The following is a 16391-nucleotide window of genomic DNA, read 5'->3' on the forward strand; positions in this document are numbered from 1 at the left end:
CTGGGCTTGCAGTGTTCTTGCTGCTGGGCTCGTGTTGGTTTTTCACCCCCACAGCAGCTGCTAGCCAAATTTTCGAAACAGTGTGTATGTGTGAGCGAGAGGGAGATAGAGACAGAAAGACAGAGAGACACAGAGCGATTATATGATCTAGGCCGTTTTTCTAGCTCTGGCTAAGACAGATCATGGCATCTCTTGTATTGTTATTTAACCTTTTGCGTCTTGTCTCATTCATTCATTCAACAAACATTTATTAACCAATGAATCAATAAGCTGCTACTATATACATACAAGACATTATGCTGGGTACATAAAGGAAAAAAGACAATTTCTGACCTCATGAAGCTTAGTGTCCAGCCAGAGGAGATAAAAAAATCCATTCATGAGGATATACAAAATACATACATTACAAATCAAGGCATTTTGGGGGGATTCTAGGAGCTGGGAGAACCTGGTAGCAGCTTGTTACTTGGGCAGAACTTTGAAGGAAATGAGATTCTAAGAGATGGAGGTGGAAATGGAGTGGATTCTAGGCCTGGGGGAGAGCCAGGGCTAACGAGCAGAGATGGGAGCTGGAGTGTTCTGTGGGAAGAAGAGAAAAGAAAGAAGGTTGGCTGGGTCCTAGAGTATGAGAAGCATTGGGAAAGGTTCTGGAGAGCTTTAAAGATCAAATAGAAGCATTTTTCTTTAATCTTAGAGGAAATAGGGAGCCACTGGAGTTTATTGAGTAGGAGAATGACAGAGTCAGACTTACACTTTACGAAAATCCCTGTGATGTGTCGGAGATTGTTCATTATGCTAAGAAGACAAAGAGGAAAAGAAATACCAAGATTTTGCCTTCTCTCTAGGAGCTTCCAATCTCCTAGCTGTATGAGGAACCAGTAGGTAGCTAAACCACTTGGCCTGGAGTTAGGAAGACTCACCTTTTTGAGTTCAAATATGTCCTCAGACACGTACTGGCTGTGTGACCTTGGGTAAGTCACTTCACCCTGCTTGCCTCAGTTTACTCATATGTAAAATGACCTGGAGAAGGAAATGGCAGACCCCTCCACTGTCTTTGCCAAGAAAACCCAAAATGGTGTCACAAAGAGTTGACATGATTAAACAACAACATGACACAAAGACATAAGTAGACAACAACAACATTTCTTTATAACCCCATAGCACATGAGCCAGCACATAGTGGACGTTAAATGCTGGCTTGAGCAATGCCTGAGCTGCATTAGTCCTCTCCTGGATCTGTCTTCTTTCTTTGTAGCTGTCTTGCTTCCATTCTAGCTGTCGACCAAATGCTGCTTGGAAGTGAGGTCTACGCAACTTGTAAACATCCTCTTAATCTGTACCCTGCTGGGGTCTGACAGGGGTAATTTGTCTCTGTTTATTTGCAGCCGCCTGTAACTAAACCCTGCCATGGCTAAATCATCTCTTTAGGTCCAATGTCTTGCTGTTTCTTTGCAAGAATGTTTATTTAAAAAAAAAACCACACATATTCAAATGAAAGCATGGCAGAAGCTTTAGAGGAAATGCGTCACGGGCCAAAGAGTTAGCCTCATACGGTTATCTCATCCCCCAACATCTCCATCCTACCTCTTGACCCCAGGTCACACCCTGCCAATGTCCATGTCAATGTAGGTGGGGTGGACACTGTGAGTGTTATCTAGATTGCTCAGCATCGTTGAACATTTTGGAAAACAGGTGAAGAGAGAAGCCATTAGGGCTGATCCTTTTTAGCATTGTGTGAAATTGGCCATGAAAACAGGGAGGGATGCTATTGAGTTAGAAGGACAGTTGAAGTATTCAATCAATCCAAGAAATAGTTGAGGTGTTTAGGTAGGGAGGAGATGGCAGATTTTTTTTTTTTAAAGGAGATCGCGTCCAAGTTAATAACATGGCTTGTTTGAAGCCAAGAGACACATCTCTATGTCCTTCCCTTGGCTTCCATGTTTTTCAAAAGGGTTGTTACCATTAGACAGGTCTCTTTATACTCAGAAGTAGGTCATGTCCTTTGAGAGCCAAGCCACCGATCTCTTAGATGTCAAGGGCATTCAGGAGTGCTCACACAGGGTATCTGACGGCTGGTAACTTTTGTTTTCTGTTTTACAACTTTTTCATTAAGTCATCTCTCTCATCTGTAAGATGTCTGGAAACTCAGGTCCCTGAGCAATAGGAGACCAGACAGTAATAGTAGCAGGTGTATCAAACCATTCCTGTCATCTGGAAGATGTCGTATATTGAGCATCCAAATAATGCTTAATGAAAGATCATTGCTGTTGCGGTTCGGTTGTTTTTCAGTTACATCCAATTCTCTTTGTGACCCCATTTGGGGTTTTCCTGGCAAAGATATTGGAGCAGTTTGCCATTTTCTTCTCCAGCTCATTTTACAGTTGAGGCAACTGAGGCAAACAGGGTGAAGTGACTTGCCCAGGGTCACACAGCTAGTAAGTGTCTGAGACCAGATTTGAACTCACAAAGAGGATTCTTCCTGAGTCCAGACTCAGTGTTCTAACCTTCTATCCACTTAGTGGAGGATGTTCAATTTTGTGACTTTTTAAAGATCCCCTTCAAGCGTGCTTCCAGTGCCAAAAGGCTAGCATTGCCCCATTGCTGACTTGTAAGTGTATGTCTAGATCTGAAATCTGTAGCAGACCCAAGTCTCAATTACAGGGGAGGTTAAATTTACATTTAATTGTTAGACTGGTGTGGTAGATCTTAACTGGAGCTGTGCTTATGAGATGAGCATCTAGGACTTCTATCCCCCCTCTAGTCAATATGGAGAAGTATAGAACCAGCCCAACCCCATGTGCCCTTGATCCCATCCTCTCCTGTTTTCTCTGGGACCTTGCCCCTTCACTCACTGCCTCTATGCCCCAAATTTCCTTTTCATCTCAAATTTTTATTCATATAATTTGCTTTTTTTCCTTTTTTTAAAAAAAATTAATTTCTTTATTTTTAGTTTTCAACATTCATTTCTATAAGTTTTAAATTTCCTCCCCCTCCTTTCCTTTCCCCTTCCCAAGATGGCACACAATCCAATATAGGCTTTACATATACATTCCTATTAGACATCATATAATTTGTTTTTACATGACCTTCACTTCCCAACTCCCTCTTCTCCCATCCAGAAGGCCATCCCTTACCACAGAGAATAAAAAAGAGGAAAAAACCAACAAACCTCAGTTCATCTAACTAGCCAATTCACCATATGAAATGTTCCACACCCATAGTTCCCCACCTCTCCAAAGAAGGATCCATTTCTAATTTTCAATCTCTCCCTATCCATTGATATGTTCTGAAGCCCATATCTTGCTCAGTTGGAAATGCAGCAGCCCCTCAGAAGCTTTCCTGCTCTATTTTTCTGACCTGGTTTGCTCCCTATTTGGGCAGCTCTCTGCTTCCCCAGGGGCTTGCCGTATTGGCACTGGACTTAGCTTGGACACTGTTCCGGACTCTCCAAACTCCTGAACTCAAGAGATCCACCAAGTTTAACCTCCCCTAGGAGCAGGGCTTATAGGTTTCAAATCTAAATTGCTATTACATCCTCTCATTCCTAAAATCTCTGCACCTGATTCTGCTTTCCTGCCAAGCTACCATCCTAAATCTCTCTTCTAATTATAGACAAACCTCTAGGAAAAAACTGCTATAGTTGCCTCCAGTCTCTCAACTCACACACTCCTCAATCTAGCATCTGTTCTAATTACTCAACTGCAACTTGTCTCTCCAAGATTATCAAAGATTGAGCAGTTGCTACATGTCCCTCCCCACCAAGGGTAATAGTATAAAAAATAGTGTAAAAATGTTCATTCCTTGGCAGAGGTGGGGAAGTTGCAGCCTGGAGGCCACATGTGGCCCTCTAGGTCCTCAAGCGTGGCCCTTTGGCTGCATCCACACAACTTTGTTCTGTGAAATGTGGATTTACTTAAAGGGCTGCACTTGAGGACCCAGAGGGTCACTTGTGGCATCGAGGCCGCAGGAATAAGCAAGATAAATATTTTAACAACATTCCCCACCCCCCCAACAACACAATGTTATTTTTTGCCATATGAATGGAAAACAAACCTGGTTTCATCAGTTTTCAAAAAGTGAATATAAATTTCTAGAAAGAATCTGTTCTTGGCCAAATTGAATTTTACAGATGAGGAAACTGAGGCAGACAGGTTTAAGTGACTTGCCCAGGGTCACATAGCTAGTAAGTGTCAGAGGCTGAATGTGAACTCATGTCTTTTTGACTCCAGGTCCAGCTCTCTTTCCATGGAGTCACCTAGCCAGGCATTGTACTTCACAAGTATTATCTCCTTTAGAGACTTGCAGGTCACTAAAACCCTGAGATAGTTTACTTTTTTCCAACTTCCTTTTCTTTATTTCCTTCCTTCCTTCCTTCCCTCCTTTCTTTTTATTTCCTTCCTCCTTCCCTTTCTTTCTCTTCCTTCTTTCCTTTTCTTTATTTTCTTCCTCTCTCCCTCCCTCCTTTCCTTCTTTCCTCTCTCCTTCCTTTCCTTCCTTCCTTCCTCCCTTCCTTCCTTCTATACTTCCTACCTACCCATGCGCTATCTTGTGCTTTTGTAGTTGGTTTTTAGAGAAGGAAATGGCAGACCACTCCAGTATCTTTGTCAAGAAAACCCCACATGGGGTCATGAAGAAGCAGACATGATTGAAATGACTGAATAACAAGGACAAATTATTATTATTATGGAATAGTACCATTCAAATACAGATCTTATAAAATACCACAGGTTTGGAGCTGGAAGAGATCTCAGAGGCCGCTTGGGTAAGCCTACTGATTTTACAGATAAGGAAATTGAGGCCCACAGAACTTGAAGGACCCATTAAGGTCACACAGGTGGTAGACATCAGAGACAGGATTTGAACCCAGCCAAGCACAAAGAACTGTAAGAGAGAGAAGAGATCTCAGAGGTCTTCCAGTTTACCTCCCCTCATTTTGCTGGGCTATTATCGTCCATAGATGTTATTCTCTTGTCTTTACAGAAAATCAGGGCAGCATTTGCCCTTTCCCAATCCAGCGAGGCTTTCTTCGGTCTTCACAATCTTTCAGACATCACCGACAGTGATGGGACAATCATGTCTCCTAGATTTTTCAGGACCTTGAGATGGCAGCTAGGTGGTATGGATATGGATATAGGAATACCTGAGTTCAAATCCTATCTCAAGTAATTTACTAGTTGTATGACACCAGACAACTTGCTTAACTTCTATCAGACTTGGTTTCCTCATCTGTAAAATGAGGCTAATAATAGAGCTTACCTCCCAGGGATGTTGTGAGCATATAACCAGATTTCTGTAAAACATTTTGCAAATCTTAATAATAATTAGTTGTGTAGTTCGTAGGATCAGCTGCTAGGTGGTGCCATAGTGCATAGAGATCAAGGTCTGAAGTTGGGAAGATTTATCTTACTGAGTTCAAGTCCAGCCTCAGATACTTCCTAGCTATGTGACCCTGGGCAGGTCACTTAACCCTGTTTGCTTCAGTTCCTCATCTATAAAATGGACTGGAGAAAGAAATGGCAAACCACTCCAGTATCTTTGCCAGGAAAGCCCCACGATGAGTTGGACACAACAATAAACAACAACAGCTCATAGGATTATAGATCTAGCTCTTGAAGAGACTTTAAAAGTCCTTAAGCATAACCTCCTCATTTTACAGATAAGGACTCTGAGGCCAAGAATGGTTAAGTGACTTACCCCAGGTCACTTACTAGGGCAGTTAAGTTTTTTCTTCCTCCCTCCTTGTGATGGATATCAGCTCTATCAGTCATTTTTACTTTGTCCTTCCTAATCCAGAAATAACTCTCTTTGGCAGAAAAATAGAAGGCAAATATCATGGGCAAGCTCCCAAAATAAGGTGGGCACCTCCACCTTATCTACAGTCCTCCATCATCATCGATATCATCATCATCACCATCACCACCACCACCATCACCACCACTATCATCACCGCCACTATCATCACCGCCACTATCATCACCATCACTGCCACTATCATCATCATCATCATCACCATCACCACCACCACCATCACCACCACTATATCACCATCACTGCCACTATCATCATCATCATCATCATCATCATCATCATCATCATCATCATCATCACCACCATCACCACCACCACCATTACCATCAACACCACCACTATCATCACCATCACTGCCATTATCATCACCATCATCATCATCATCATCATCATCATCACCATCATCATCATCACCATCACCACCACCACCACTGTCATCATCATCATCATCACCATCATCATCATTTCCATCATTCCTCTCCCTTCTATGCTCCATCTTTTTCCCTTGATGTTACAAAACCAATCCTTTTAGTCTCCTTAGATTTATCTGACATCCTTGACTCATTCTGGGTTTCCTTATTAGGTTGTGTCATGCCTTTTTATTTATCTTCTGTTACCTCTTATGGCTTCCATCTTTAGTCCATGTCTTTTAAAAATGTATGTAGAATCTTGGCTTTAGGGAAAAGCTCACATATCCCCTTCCTTTCAGTAGAGAAGTGGGGGCTTAGGGGTACAGAATGTTGCATATACTCTCAGGTATGGTCATCATGTTGGTTAGTTTTGCTTAAATGTGTTTCTTTATTGTAAGGGAAAGCTGACTGGGTTCTTGGTGGAGAGTGTAAATCTGGACATTACTGATATAAAAATGAAAGGCATTAATAAAACATTAATTTTTAGAAAATTAAAAATAAATGTTGTTTTGATAATCAATGAATTTAAAAACATCCATCCAGTGCTCTGTCCCTGCCCTCAAGGTGCATCCATCCATACCACCACCCTGAGTTCTCTTACCGGCTATGTAGGAGGTCTCTCTTGAGGTTCGTGATTTCCTTCTCCATATACCTAAAGCTCTGCCCAGGTGCCGAACCACCCTAATAGGAAATCATCAGAATGAATAAAGAAAAAAAAAAGGCATCCAGGTAAGTTTATCAGCTGGATCCAGATTGTCACTGTCTCTTAGATTCTTGATTTAAAACAGTGTAGAAGACTGGAATCCTTTGTTATGCCCTTCACCCCTCCCTCATGTCTATCCAAATGTTAATTAGTCTCTACACCAAGGGTCCCTACTGGGTTGATTGAATTTTCATGTAGATCTCAAAGTCTTATCTCATCAGTTACTTAGCTCCATTCACCTGAAAATCATATACAGGATCAGAGGCAGAACCAGAAAGGACCCTAGAAGCCATCAAGTCCAATGCCCTTATTTACAGGTGAGGAAGGTGAGGCCCAGATATGGGAAATTACTTGACCAAGGTCACACAGGAAGTATCAGAGAAAGGATTTGAACCCAGGTACACAGAGACTGTTAATAATGTTCCTCAGAGACCAACCAGTCCAATTCCCCTCATTTGGCAGGTGGGTAAAATGAGGCCCAGAGGAGTAAATTACTTGCCCAGAGCTGTCTTATGGTCTCTCTGCTAAGCAATGTTGCTTGTCCCTTTGCTACATGGACAAGCTGTCTGCTGCCAACTGGGAGGGAGTTGTGCATAATGGGTAAGTGAAGGCAGCCTTGGTGAAATGAAAGGAACAATGGACTTGGGATCAGAGGAGCTCTGCCACCTACTTCCTGCATGGCCTTGGCCAACTCTCTTGGCTTCTTGGCCTCAGTTTCATTATCTTTAGAGATAAGAGGGTTGGACAAGCATTTGTTAAGAACTTAATTATCTGTGTCAGGAACTGTGTTAGGCTCCAGGGATTCGAAGACAAACACAAACAAATGCAACTCCAAGGAACTTGTGTCATATCAGGGAAGACATGGTATACGCAATATAAAAGCATATTCAAAATAAGTACATAAAATATGTAGTCAACAAGCAATCAGTCAAAATTTATTAAGCACCTATGTGCCAAGTACTGTGCTGGGATACAAGAAAAGGCAAAAGACCCTCAAGAAGATCATAATCCATCAATGAACATTTATTAAGTACCTGCTCTGTTCTAGGCACTTTGTTAAGTGCTGGGGATACAGGAAAAGGCAAAAATAAAGTCTCTGCCCTCAAAGTGCTATAGTCTAATGGCAGAGACATGCAAGACATACACAGTCTTATACATATATATATATATATATGTACATACATATATATATATGTGTGTGTGTGTGTGTGTGTGTGTGTGTGTGTGTGTGTGTATGCTATAGAAGGTAAGATTTGAATCGAACCTTGAAGGAAACCAGGGAAGAAGAGAAAGAGGTGAGTAGGGAGAGAATCCCAAGCATGGGAGTAGCTAGTGAAAATGCAGTCAGAAAATGGGATGTTGTGTTTGAGGAACAGCAAGTATGCCAGTATCTCTGGATTGCAAAGTATGTGGAGGTGAGTAAAATATAAGAAGACCAGAAAGGTGGGAAGGGGATAGGTTGTCAAGGCCTTTACATGCTAAACAGAGGAGTTTTGATTCTGGAGGTAGTAGGGAGCCACTGTAGTTTATTAAGTCATGGAGGGAGGGGCATAGAGTTGAGTGGAGGATGGACTAGAGTGAAAAGAAACTTGAGGCTGGAAGGTCAGTTAGGAGGCAGTCCAGGTGAGAAATGATTAGGGCTTGATTAGGGCATCCTATACTAGGATCTATATGGAATTGTGACAAGATTTTACAATAGACTGGTTGTGTGGTGTGAGTGCAGGGGAGGAGTCAAAGAAGACACACTGAGGTTTCCTATGTGACTGGGAAGTGGACGATGGTATCCTCAACAGGAATAGCAAAGTTCTGAAAAGGGGAATATTTGGGAGGGAAAGGAATGAATTCTGTCTTAGAAATGCCAAGTTTGAGATGCCAAAGGGAGAATCCAATTTGAGATGTCCAAATGCAGTTAATGATGGGAGTGGGGTTCAGGAGGGTGACTAGGGCTCTAATTGGCATCCCTATAGAGATGAGAGCTGGTGAGATCATTAAGGAGGAGAACATTAAGGGAGAAGAGGAAAGACTCCGGGACAGAGCCTTGGGAGCCACTCCCAGTGAGCGGGCATGACCCATGGGAAGATTCAGAAAAGGAGATTGAGACATAGACAAGTAGGGTAGGAGAGGGCGATGTCTTGAAAATTTAGAGAAGAGAGACTTGATTAAGAGGGTAAGTGACAGTGTCAAAAGCTGCTGAGAGGTTATTAAAAATGAGCATTGAGAAAAGGCCATTAGACTTGGCAATTAAGAGCTCATTGGTAAGTTTGGAGAGTGCCGTTTCAGTTGAATGATGATGTTGGTTGAATGATATACACAATAAATTGGGATAGGGCTATGGACCTGTGATTCATTGGTACAGGGAACTTCCAGGTGAGGAAACTCCTGCTACCAAAGTAGGTGGTTCACCTGCTTTGCAACTCAGAGTTTCAACTAAGAGTTTTAGAGAGTTTCCTAGAGCATTGAGATGTAAAATTGCCTGCCCAGGGTCACACAGCCATTCTGTATTGGTGGTGAGACTTGAACTAGGTTTTCCTGGCTTTCCAGGCTCTCTCCCCGCCCCTCTCTCTCTAATTACATCATGTCATGCAGAATAATTGTGGATGACTTCTAAAGTCTTTTCAGGCTCTAGGTTTGTGACCCTGTGGTCCTATGAATCTGCACTCAAAGTGTGCTTCTGACACTTCCTGGGTGTGTTGTCATGAGCAAGTCACTTAAACTCTCTGTGCCTCAGTTTCTTTCTTTTTAAAAATGGGATAATAATACCTGCTTTATGTACATCACAGGATTGTTGTGAAACCCAAGCCAAACAATGTAGGTGAAGAACTTTGCAAACTATAAGGGACTATAGAGATGGCATGGCATAGCATGACGAAAAGGGAGAGAGAGAGAGAGAGAGAGAGAGAGAGAGAGAGAGAGAGAGAGGAGAGAGAGAGGAGAGAAAGAGAGAGAGAGAGGAGAGAGAGAGAGAGAGAGAGAGAGAGAGAGGGATGGGGGGGGGAGGGAGGGAGGCAGGGCAGGCTTTGTAGTCAGGAAGACCTGGGTTCAAGGCCTGACTCTGGTGCCAACTGCTATGTGACCCTGGAGAAATCACTTAACTTTTCAGAGCTCTAGGTAGTTCTTTAAGACTGTAAGTTGCCAGGAGAACACTGTACACAGTAACAGCAACATTGTGTGATGGTCAACTATGATAGACTTAGCTCTTCTCAGCAAAACAATGATCCAAGACAATTCTAAAAGACTCATGATGGAAAATGTGATCCACATCCAGAGAAAGAACCATGGAGTCTGACTGCAGATCAAAGCGTACGATTTTCACTTTTTTTCCTTTCTTATGGTTTTTCCCTTTTGTCCTAGTTCTTTCACAATATGATTAATGAATAAATACAGTCAACATGATTGTACATGTATGGCCTATATCAGATTGCTTGTTGTCTTGTGGGGGGGGGAGAAGAGGGAGGGAGAAAAATTTGGAACTCAAAATCTTATAAAAATAAATGTGAAAACTATCTTTACATGTAATTGGAAAAAATAAAATACTATTGAATTCAAAAACCCCCAAAATAATAATAATAAAAGGAAATCCTAAGCAATAAAGAATTATAGAATGATTAGGACATTAAAAAAAAGAATGTAAGTTGCAGGAGAGCAGTTTGCATTGGTAGCAAGAGTTTCTCCACTGAGAATTTTCCCACAACAATGGATTCACCAGCCTACTCCTCCTACCATGCCCTCCCCCGCCACAAAAGTGTCTTGCAAATGTCCCTTGTTATTCTGATGTTGTCTCTCAGTTCACCCTGAGGCACTTCCAGTGGGGTGGGGAACATGGCTGGCAGGGCACCCACTTCTGCTCTGCTTAGGGGCTTCACTGTCCATGCCCCTCCTCACCTGTATCAGGGCAGATTTCCTGATGGTGATGCTCATTTATTGGACTGGCAGAGATCAAGGAGACTTCACTGGCTGTTATCTTTTGATAATAAAAGGAATTTTTCCCAGTCCCATATTTTCAGAAACCATTCTCTGGCTTTTCTTTCGTCTAAACTAATTTCTCTATAATGAGACTTAATTGGATTTTTTTTTTAATAAAGTGAAATGCCAAGAATTAAGTGTTATGAATGCTCATTAGTAGAGAGTAGAGCAGAGGAAGCCACTATTCAAAGGGGGAGGGCTGGTGTGATGCTACTGAGAGCTATGAGTTACAAGTCTGGGGAGATCCAGACTCGGATCTCCTGTGGCCACACTGATTTGTAAGGAGGTGCTGGGTGTGACACATTGCCTACACTGTCAGCTAGGTGGCATAGTGGAGAGTTTGCTAGACCTCGTGTCAGGAAGACAAGTTGAAATCCAACCTCAGATACTTACTACCTAAATGACAACCTCTCTGCGCCTCATTTCCCTCATCTGTAAAATGAAGGGATTGGAATCAATGACCTTTAATATCCTCTTTTTAGCTTCGAATCTAGGATTTGATGTGTTGGTTAATTGTACCAAATTGCCTTCCTGTCCCTCCCCCCTTTCTTTTGTACCTTTTATTAAGGGTTATCTTTTAATAGATGAAGATGAATGGGTGAGGGAGGGGTTGGTTCATAGGTGGAGATGAAGGTGAAGCAAAAACAAAAAATTTCAATAAAATCTAAATAGTTTAGAAAAGGCAAAATATTAATTCTTGTTTTTAAAGTAAGAGGGTCATATGTACTACTCTGGGTCTTCTGAGTGGAATATGGAAGTGAGACCCCAAGAGTTGAAAGTTGGCTGCTTCCTATCCTTTTCCAAGCTGGGTTACTAAGACAATAGCTGCCAGTTACAACCACTTTAAGTCTGGCAGAGAACTCTCAGAAGGGCCTGTACAGCAACTGTGTGAGGAAGGAAGTGCAGGTATCTGAGACCAGATGAAAGAGCTAGGCATGTTTAGCTCAGAAAAGAGAAGACTCAGGGAGGATCAGGATCATGGTCTCCTGCTGGCTGTCTTCAAGTTTTGGAAAGTCTAGTTCAAGGAAGAGGAATTAGCTATGTTCTAGCTGGCTCCAGAGGGCAGAGCAGGAAGCTGTCTGCAAATGGGGAAACTTAAAGCTGGCTGTCAGGAAAACCTTCAGAGCAAGGGGAGCTGTCCAGCACTGTAATGGGCTGCTTTGAGACTTAACCTTTTGAAGGCCTTCAAGTACAGGAGAATTTTCAATACAACTGTGGGGTACAGGGGAGAGAGTGCTGGGCCTGGAGTCAGGAAGACCTGAGTTTGAATCTGACCTCAGACTAGCTGTGTGACCCTGAGCAAGTCACTTCACCTCTGTCTGCCTCAGTTTCTTCAACTGTAAAGTGGTGATAATAACACCTGCTTCTCAGATTTGTTATGAGGATCATATAAGATATTTGTAAAGTGTTTAGCACAGTGTCTGGCACATGATAGGTGCCTAATAAATGCCTCTTTTCCTTCCTTCTAGTTCTAAATTTATGATCCTTTACTATCATGGTAGAGGGTGCAAAGAGGAAGATTTAAGCTTGAAGCAAGGCATTTCTTAGCGAATGAGAGCTTTCCTAAGGTGGCACAGACTGCTTCAAGGGGAGGGGCAGTACCCTGCTCCCTGGAAATCTTCAAGCAGAGACTGGATAGGTAGATAGATGGATGGATGAGGGAGGAGAGGGGAGAGAGAGAGAAAGAGAGCAAGAGCGAGAGCAAGAGTGCGTGTGTGTGTGTGTGTGTGTGTGTGTGTGTGTGTGAGAGAGAGAGAGAGAGAGAGGGAGAGAGAGAGAGAGAGAGAGAGAGAGAGAGAGAGAGAGAGAGAGAGAGAAGGAACAACCTTTATTAAGCACAGCTAGGTGTTTCAATGGTTAGAGTGCTGGAATCAGAAATCCAGACTCAGACACTTGGACAAGTCAGTTTGCCTCAGTATCCTCAATTATAAAACGGGGATAATAGCAGCACCTATCTCATAGGGTTGTTCTAAAGATGAAGTGAGATAATATTTGTTAGGCTGCCTGGCCCATAGTACAGGCTATATAAATGCTAACTTGTTGCTTAGTAGCTTCCTCACTCTTTGTGACCCCGTTTGTGGCTTTCTTGGCAAAGATTCCAGAATGCTTTCCCATTCTCTTCTCCAACTCATTTTACAGGTGATAAAACTGAGGCAAACAGTGTGAAATGACTGGCCCAGGGTCACTCAGCCAGCAAGTGTCTGAGGATGGATTTGAACTCATGAAGATGAGTCTTCCCGACTCTAGGCCCAGTGCTCTGTGCACTATGGCACCCCCAGCTGCCTTACATGGTAGTCACTTTATCATTATTACCACCATTATGTGCCAGGAGTTATCCTGAGAGCTCGAATAATCATAATGAAAATGATTGTCTAACACTGCTGATGAGTACAAACGAGTTACTTCTCATCTGAGCACTTTAAGAATAGCATTTGATAGTGGTGTGCTTTTAAAAAAAATGGTAGAGCGTTCCTCCCAAATGGACTAAACATGTGCTCTGCACGGCAGTTCTCAGAGCTGTAACTTCAGTAGTCTGGTCTTAGAGTGGTATCTGAGGTCCGCTGAGGTTACACGGATCAGCTGGGGGGCAGGGTGGGACGTCATACAACCAGCAAGTGTCAGAAGAAGGATTTGAACCCATATCTTCCTGATTCCAAGTCCAGTAAGCCATTCCTTATGCTATGATGCCTCTCTGGAGTTACCACATACATCTCATGGTAAAGATGTGACTATTGTTAGCTCTTTCCAATGTACATAGACATGGATATAAAACTCAAGGCAGTGCTGCTTTAAAAAACCATTTTATGTGACCATAAAATTAACTTTAAAATAGGACATACTGCCTCATTTTATTCTCATAGACTGAGTCCGGAAAAACACCAAGCTCCAGATGCTTTCTCCTCTTATTCTGCTCCTGACTTTCTGGAAACAGAAGCCCCTCCCTGCTTTAGTCCTCTTTTGTGTCTTGTCTTCTCCTATTAGGACATAAGATCCTTGAGGTTAGGGATGGTCTTTCTTTTTGCTGATATTTGTATCCCCAGTGCTTAGCATAATGGTTTAGCCCATTAAGTGGTAGGCACCTAAATAATTGTTGCTTGTTGTCTTGCCTAGAAATAAGAGTGGTTTTCTTTAAAACCAAACTGTAGAACAGGCTTAAGATGAAATTGGGAAGTTAGTGAGGCTTGCCTTCCCAGGCTACACCTATATGTCAGAATTTGTGTTTAGAAAGTGCTTTGATTTTAATTTTTGGCTGTGATTCCATGAGTAAAGGGAAGTCCTCATGAAGGGACTTTCTCTACCAAAGCAGAGGGGCATCTGCTTGCTGACGAGTCTTAGAGCGATGCCTGGGCACTCAGAGTGATATACCCAAGGTCACAAAGCCAATCTGTGTCAGAGATGGGACTCAGACTGAGGTCTGCCTGATTCTGTTAGCTTTCTATCCATACTGTTTCTCTCTGCTTTTAATATAACTTCTAATTTTTGTTCCTTAAAGCAACCTTCTCAGGTGCATTGGATCATACATTTAGAGCTGAAAGGAACTTAGAGGTTATAGAGTCCAACTCCCTCATTTCACACATGAGGAAACTGAGGCAGACTTGCTCAGGGTCACACAACTAGTAAGTGTCTGAGGCCAAATTTGAACTCATGTCTTCCTGACTCCAGATCCTGTGCTCATGCTCCATCCATTAGGATACCTAGCTTTCTTCAAATATCTGAAGGATTGTTACCTGGAAGAGGGATTAGCCCTAGAGGGCAGAACCAGGTGCAATGCATGGAAGTCATAAAGAAAATTTCAGCTTGATGTTAGGAAGAACTTCCTAGTGATGGGAGCTGTCCAACAGTACAAAGGGCTACCTTGGAAGCAGTCAGCTCTCTGTCTCTGAAGGAAGTCAGTGAAAGGCTAGGTGACTAGCTAGGCTAGGTTGGGTATGTTGTACAGGGGATTTTTGCTCAGCTATGGGTTGAGCTAGATGGCTTCTGAGGTCTCTTTCAGTGCTGAGATTCTGGGATTCTATGACTACATTAGTGGGTTTTAATGACAAAATATGTTAGCCCTCCCAGGTATCATGCTTACTTCTCTTTCTTCAATTCAATTCAGTTCAAATCAATTAACTCAACTCAATATAATCCTATGTCTGTCGTATACTACCTGTGTGACCTTAGAAAAATCATTTAACCTCTCTGGGCTTCAGTTCTTCTTATTTAAAATAAAGGAGATGGACCTGATGGTCTGCAAGGATCTTCTAGGGTCAAATCCTATGACTCTATTTATACCTCTTCTTGGAAGAACAGAAGTCACACTAGCTCTGAGTCCCAGGGTGGGGGCATTCTACCCAAATGGAGCCCAGAAGGAAGCCCTTAGAAACTCTGACAGGTAGCATTGAGAAGAATGGATCTACGGCAGGGGCTCCAGGGAAGGCAGGTTTCAATGAATCCCCAAGCCTTGACACAGCCCCATGAACAGGTCTATGGATTTCAATAGAAGGCCCAAAAGAAATGCTTCTGTGGCTTACCTTTGTAATTTTGCTAGCCTTTGCTTTTTCCACATCCTTTGGACTTAGAGCAGAGTTTTCATTCTTGGTATCCTGGAAAGAAAATAAGATGCATAAGCAACTGTCTTGGCCATGGCTAGCAGACCAATGAATGAGTCAGAGAAGGGGTGCTGAAACTGATCAAATCAATTCAGTTCAACACAACTCATCTGAACCCAGTGAGTACTTACTGACCATCTCCTACATCAGCTTGGATCCCAGCTTTGGGTGTTGGGCAGTCAGAGATGAAAACGAGAGTGTTTCTGCCCTCAAAGAGTGTCCATTCCACCCAGGAGATACAATATGCACATAGATAAATAAATACAAAGTAATTTTGAGGAGGTTTAGAGTACTGAGGACTTGAGCGGTCCAAAAAGGCCTGTGTAGGTAGTAGTACGTGAACTGTGCTTTGAGGGAAGTTAAGTATTCTAGAAGGTGGATATGAAAAGAGAGAACACTTCAGATATAGGAGAAGGCTTATGCAAATGCATAGAGGTGGAACATGGAATGCTATATACAGGAAATAGCTAGCAATGTAAAATAAGACAGGAAAGGTGGGTGGGAGCCAGATTGAAGAGGACTTTCAATGTCAGGCTTAAGAATTTGTATTTTATGGTAGAGCTTATTGTCATTCAGTCATGTCTGACTCTCCATGACCCCATTTGGGGTTTTCTTGGCAGAGATATTAGACTGGTTTGCCATTTCCTTCTCCAGATCATTTGACAGATGAGGAAACTGAGGCACACAGGGTGAAGTGACTTGTCCAGGGTAACACACCTAGTAAGAGTCTAAGGCTGGATTTGAACTCAGGTCTTTCTGACTCCAGGTCTAGCGCTCTATCCACTGTGCCACCTAGCTACTACCAGAGGGAGCCACTGAAGTTATTCTTTCTTACTTCAATCAGAAGACCTCAAATCCAACTTTCCACAGGAGCACCACTCCCTTCTCTTCCCCACTAGTATATTCTCCCTGAGA

At 42.6% G+C, this 16391-nt stretch overlaps 1 protein-coding gene across 1 annotated transcript in view; it reads right to left on the reverse strand.

Annotated features, from left to right (window-relative positions):
* CCDC60 (coiled-coil domain containing 60) overlaps positions 1–15464 on the reverse strand; it is a 111809-nt gene extending 96345 nt beyond the window's left edge. Inside the window, exons 1-2 of the mRNA XM_036741718.1 lie at positions 15399–15464; positions 6820–6899 (exon numbers count right to left, since the gene is read on the reverse strand). Coding sequence (XP_036597613.1) covers positions 6820–6866 — 47 coding nt within the window. The 5' untranslated portion in view covers positions 6867–6899; positions 15399–15464. The remainder of the gene's footprint in view (positions 1–6819; positions 6900–15398) is intronic.
* Between the last annotated feature and the right edge of the window lie 927 nt (positions 15465–16391).

The sequence above is a fragment of the Trichosurus vulpecula genome, chromosome 1 (genome assembly GCF_011100635.1).
Source record: "Trichosurus vulpecula isolate mTriVul1 chromosome 1, mTriVul1.pri, whole genome shotgun sequence".
NCBI lineage: Eukaryota > Metazoa > Chordata > Mammalia > Diprotodontia > Phalangeridae > Trichosurus > Trichosurus vulpecula.